Below are 5,842 nucleotides of genomic sequence, written 5' to 3'. Positions count from 1 at the left end.
AGAGACAGACAGAGACAGAAGAAGAGAGAGAAGAGAGGGGAGAGAGGAGAGAGAGACAGGACAGAGAGGAGAGAGAGAGAAGATAGGAGAGAGAGAGAGAGAGAGAGGAGAGAAAGAGAGAGACAGACAGAGACGAGAGAGAGAGAGAGAGAGAGACAGAGAGAGATAGAGATAGAGAGAGAGAGAGAGAGAGAGAGAGACAGACAGACAGACAGACAGAGAGAGAGAGAGAGAGAGAGAGACAAAGAGAGAGACAAAGAGAGAGAGATAGAGATAGAGAGAGAGAGAGAGATAGAGAGAGACCGACAGACAGAGATAGAATCACAACAATCAGTTAGTAAATATCTCTTTCAACTGTACGTAATGCTTATGTTCGTATAATGTTTTCATTCGTTTGTGGAATATTATCTCTCTTTCTACACATGATCACAGCATGATTTCATCCTCTTTAAGTATAAAATTAGAGTTTTGGACTTAAAAAGAGTGATATGGGTTAGAGTGTTGGACTTAAAAAGAGTGATATGGGTTAGAGTGTTGGACTCAAAAAGAGTGATATGGGTTAGAGTGTTGGACTCAAAAAGAGTGATATGGGTTAGAGTGTTGGACTCAAAAAGAGTGATATGGGTTAGAGTGTTGGACTCAAAAAGAGTGATATGGGTTAGAGTGTTGGACTCAAAAAGAGTGATATGGGTTAGAGTGTTGGACTCAAAAAGAGTGATATGGGTTAGAGTGTTGGACTCAAAAAGAGTGATATGGGTTAGAGTGTTGGACTCAAAAAGAGTGATATGGGTTAGAGTGTTGGACTCAAAAAGAGTGATATGGACGAATAGGCACCTTTTGGGCACAGGCCCCCACATGCCTCACACTCCTTCAGGCCCCCCAGCGTCACCGCCTCCATCTTGTCAGGGGGGCAGCTGCTCACACACGAGCTGCCATCCACCACAAAGTTTGCTGTGTGAGTGAATTTGTTGGGGGGGGGGGGGGGGAAGAGAGAGAGAGAGAGGGGGTGGAGGGGGCATGAATTGGGATCCTCACAGGCAAGTAGCAGTGGAAGCACATACAGAACAATGGCTACTGTATGGACAGAGAAACACTTGGCTTGGCTCAGTATGCCTCTGTATACAGAATCTAGTTTCTTACATAAAGATGCAAATCAATTGTCTTGAGCACAACTACAACACAGAGCATTTAGCACAATATCGCAGCTGACACAATTGAGTACATTTTAACATAATCATTTCAAACTTTAAGGTAGGATCAGTTACTTTGATTCAGACCCATTTTGGTTATTTATTCTCATCACATTTTAGCCGCTACCAATAAGGTGGTAGAGGAAAACATTAGGTCTCCATGGCTGCCCAGCCATTATCAGTGTGCTTTACAGGGCTGGGGGGCACTGAGATGTTTGCATTATTTTATCAAAATATGTTGTAAATCATATATAAATCAGATTGAACACCCCTTGAGAGTGCAGTCATGTGTGTGAGTGTGTGTGTGTGTGTGTGTGTGTGTGTGTGTGTGTGTGTGTGTGTGTGTGTGTGGACGAGAGAGAGAGATAAACTTACATGGACACTGAGGTACACATATTGAGCCATACTGATACTTGACGTTAGGGTTAAGCTCTAACTGGAAGGTGTGCTGGTTGTAAATGAGTTTCTGGGGGCAGTGTGGCACACAGGCCCCTGAGTCATTGAAGTGATGGCATGCCTAAATCACACAATCACACACACACACACACACACACACACACACACACACACACACACACACACACACACACACACACACACACACACACACACACACACACACACACACACACACACACACACATTATTGTTTAGAAAAAGACAATAATTTCCTCCTGACTAATGTTGCTGTACAGTAATCATGACGTTTGATACGTGACTAGTGGGGTCCCACACATGATATGATATGACTAACTGGCATGGCCTTCGGAGGGGTAGCTGGGTGGCACTCACAAAGCAGTCAGTGTTGAGGGCACCGCTGCAGCCTCCCGCACACTCGCCATCGCAGCACTCCCGCGGACTGGGCCCGAAACAGTGGCCATTGCACTGCGGGGCGCACACCGTCTTTGTCACTGTGAAACACAAAGCCACAAAGACACACTTTATCAGGAGGAGCCACAGGAGGCAGACACAGCCACGTGTCTGTATATGCACTGCAGTGTGGTTTTCCAGCAAAGAGCACAAGACCACAACCAAGCTTAAATGGCAGAGTTAATATTATAAGTGCAGCAGTGACGCACAGATGTAAGCCTTTACTACAGTGTGACATATCAAAGTTTGAATTACCAAATGGATATTAACACTTCATTATCATAATTAGTTGCTAGAGCTAGCTAGAACAGTTAGGTGCTAGAAGGACATACAAATGTATACATTTCGTATGCATGTATACATCAGACCAGATTAAACTACTCTTAACTATCAAACCACTCCGTAGTGGGTGCATCAGCCAAATAAAAAGGCCGGCAGGTACACTTTAGTCCTCAATAAAACCGGACACATGGAGCTGCATACTTCAGTAACGTAAACTGTGATTGGAGCAGTGATGGGCATACTTCAGTAACATAAACTCTGATTGGAGCAGTGATGGGCATACTTCAGTAACATGAACTGTGATTGGAGCAGTGATGGGCATACTTCAGTAACATAAACTGTGATTGGAGCAGTGATGGGCATACTTCAGTAACATGAACTGTGATTGGAGCAGTGATGGGCATACTTCAGTAACATGAACTGTGATTGGAGCAGTGATGGGCATACTTCAGTAACATGAACTCTGATTGGAGCAGTGATGGGCATACTTCAGTAACATGAACTCTGATTGGAGCAGTGATGGGCATACTTCAGTAACATGAACTCTGATTGGAGCAGTGATGGGCATACTTCAGTAACATGAACTCTGATTGGAGCAGTGATGGGCATACTTCAGTAACATGAACTCTGATTGGAGCAGTGATGGGCATACTTCAGTAACATGAACTCTGATTGGAGCAGTGATGGGCATACTCACAGGTCTGACACTGCTCCTCACTGGGCCCCCAGCAGTGATCTTGACACGCAGCATCGCACTGCCCTGTGGATCACACGAAACACCACACAACATTATGCGACAACATCCACGCTGACGCCACACACTGACACAACCCCCTCCCATCCACACACACACACACACACACACACACACGCGCAAACAAACACACACACACGTACACACACAAACACACACACACACACACACACACACACACACACACAGACTCACATTAACATACATCTCACCCACAACCACAGACACACTAACCTCTCTCTCCATTCTGTTTGATGTCCAGAGGTGCTTTGGGATCCCTCACGATGTCCTTCCAGACAACCCAGGGGGCGTACCTCACAAACCTGTTGTTTACGATATGTACTCCCCCCTCCAAAATCTCTGTGTACACATGATATGGAAGGAATTCAGTGAGTAACTAAGGGTGTAATGTGGGTACATGTAGACATATATATACGTTAGCATGCGGCACGGCTTCTTCTTCCCCCCTTTTGTCCAAACAGAGTCTAAGCCAGCCTTGTGTTAGAAGACCAACAGAGCGTGACAGATACTGCAGATACTGTGACGGATACTGCAAAGGAGAGAGGGAGGCAGGAAAAAAACTTGGTGTGTGAAAAGATATGACAGGCATGGCTACATGAGCCAAAGAACATGATGAGGGAATGACAGTTGTCTGTAGATACACAGAGATAAACCCAAACCGCCTGCCTCCCTGCAGACAATGGCACAGGCAGGTCTGAGCGTGCTGTAACTGACACACAGCCAACGGGGCCCTTCTCCCAGGTAAAGTTCCCCTGCACAGGCATGGGCAAGGAACTCCAGGAGCCACACTCACTCTCTCAGCGAGCCACCTCACCCACCTGGCAACGTACGCAACAGGCACTCATGCACTGGGAAGGTGAGCACACAAGATTCCACAGTCCTCCCACATAGACATGAGCACACACACACACACACGCACGCACCCACACACACACACACACACACAAACACACACACACACACACACACACACACACACACACACACACACACACACACACACACACATTCATTCCTGTATACAGAGAGAGAAAGACAGTGTACTGGTGTTCCTGAAATAGTTAGGTAGTTCAGGTGCCTATCTGACAGCTGTGAGATGTTTGCCCTCCCAATCTTTTTCCTCCCTCTTCCACCTTCCGCTGCCCCTGCTCCTGCTTCACGGGACTCACCTGTGAGGTGGATAAGGCCGAGGTCCTCCAACCCAAAGTGGCCGTCAAAGTTGAGAAAGACAGACAGGGCAAACTTCTTCTCGTAGAGCGTGTTCCCCCTGATGACTCGCAGCCTGTCCAGGGGTAGCCGCTTGAACTGATTGGCGGCAATGAGGATGTAACCTGTCACCTCTCTGATACTCTGCAGGGAGAGAGAGAGGAGAGACAGACAAGGCTGTACTACTAAACAAAACAAACCACTTAAAAAACAGATGATTTAAACAGATGACCTAAACCAGGAGGTGAAGTTCAAGGCTGATAAATTAAATATAATGAGAGTTTCTATTCGTCATCAATTATCACTTTTTAAATGCTATTTTTGGTTTCTATCATTCAGGTTGGGACTTGAAGCATCCCATTCCGTATGTTGAATGTTGTTAACACCACAATATCTGGAAAAACAAGCAAGGGTGGAAAAACTGTATGGTGAACAAGCTAAACTTTAGGAGTGTCTCCAAGGGGAAGGTTTACTGTTAGAGCCTCTGCTGATGGCCGGGTCTTGTCCTTACCCAGAGGAAGGAGAAGTTACGATGGTTCTCCATATGAACGATCTCCAAGTTGCCCATCACGATCTCACAGCCCATGTACCTGTCCCGCATGGTGGTATAGTGGAGCTCTGGGTTGCCCGTGAAACTCAAGCCATTCTGGGTACCTGGACAAACTGTGACGAAAGACAGCGGTGATAAGAGGGCAAATCCTCTGAAATAACTTCACAAGCCAAGAGCCCAAAATCTTGCGGTTGAGTCAGGCCCAAAAATTATTAAATCATTCAGCCATTTTAAAATTGAACTGAAATGACATTCATACAGTTAAAGGACATTAATTCAACAGGAAATAATTAAGGAATTACAGAATTCAGAATTCAGAATTCAGAATTCAGAACTATTATTCCTGTATTCAAGTGAATTTCAATGCATACCAAATAGAATCTTACTATTAAAACTATTAAAAGACATGAATGGCGGGGGTCTTTTCTACATCCGTGAAAATATCCCACAAATTGATGTCATTCCTCTTGATGCTGGAGCAAGCGACAAACAGGCATTCTCAGCGGGGAGAGATGTGTGAATTGGCCACTTGAGCACAATGGCACGTACTCACACCCAGGCCAGACACACACACACAGGGTCACTGCTAGGCTGTGGCAGAGCAAGGGCAGAGGTCACCAGGTCAGGGTATAACAGGGGTAGAAGTGATGTCGTGTTAAAAGAGCCGCGAGACGATTAAAAGGGGGGAGGTGGGAACGCATCATAAAAAGCCAAGGACGACAGAGGGGTCACTAGCCTGAGGTGAGAGCACAAATTGGCGCTCGCACTGAACTGGTGCTCAAGAAGACATGAACTGCTGAGGAGTTCGACGCGGACATCGATGCTACTAACAGGAGAGGCACACATACTGGAGCCAACAGACAATGGTTTCAGTTACAAGAGGTCCTCTGTGTGTGTGTGTGTGTGTGTGTGTGTGTGTGTGTGTGTGTGTGTGTGTGTGTGTGTGTGTGTGTGTGTTCAAGCTGATGT

At 46.0% G+C, this 5,842-nt stretch overlaps 1 protein-coding gene across 1 annotated transcript in view; it reads right to left on the bottom strand.

Moving 5' to 3' along the window:
- erbb3b (erb-b2 receptor tyrosine kinase 3b) overlaps positions 1 to 5,842 on the bottom strand; it is a 22,125-nt gene that overhangs the window by 11,828 nt on the left and 4,455 nt on the right. The window contains 7 exon segments of the mRNA XM_031565804.1: positions 821 to 951; positions 1,566 to 1,707; positions 1,983 to 2,101; positions 3,040 to 3,102; positions 3,331 to 3,456; positions 4,287 to 4,467; positions 4,835 to 4,986. Of these exon segments, the coding sequence (XP_031421664.1) occupies positions 821 to 951; positions 1,566 to 1,707; positions 1,983 to 2,101; positions 3,040 to 3,102; positions 3,331 to 3,456; positions 4,287 to 4,467; positions 4,835 to 4,986 (914 nt within the window).

Source organism: Clupea harengus, chromosome 4, assembly GCF_900700415.2.
Source record: "Clupea harengus chromosome 4, Ch_v2.0.2, whole genome shotgun sequence".
Lineage (NCBI taxonomy): Eukaryota > Metazoa > Chordata > Actinopteri > Clupeiformes > Clupeidae > Clupea > Clupea harengus.
The sequence above is the reverse complement of the archived record's forward strand: the minus strand, read 5'-3'. Positions and strand labels throughout refer to the sequence as shown.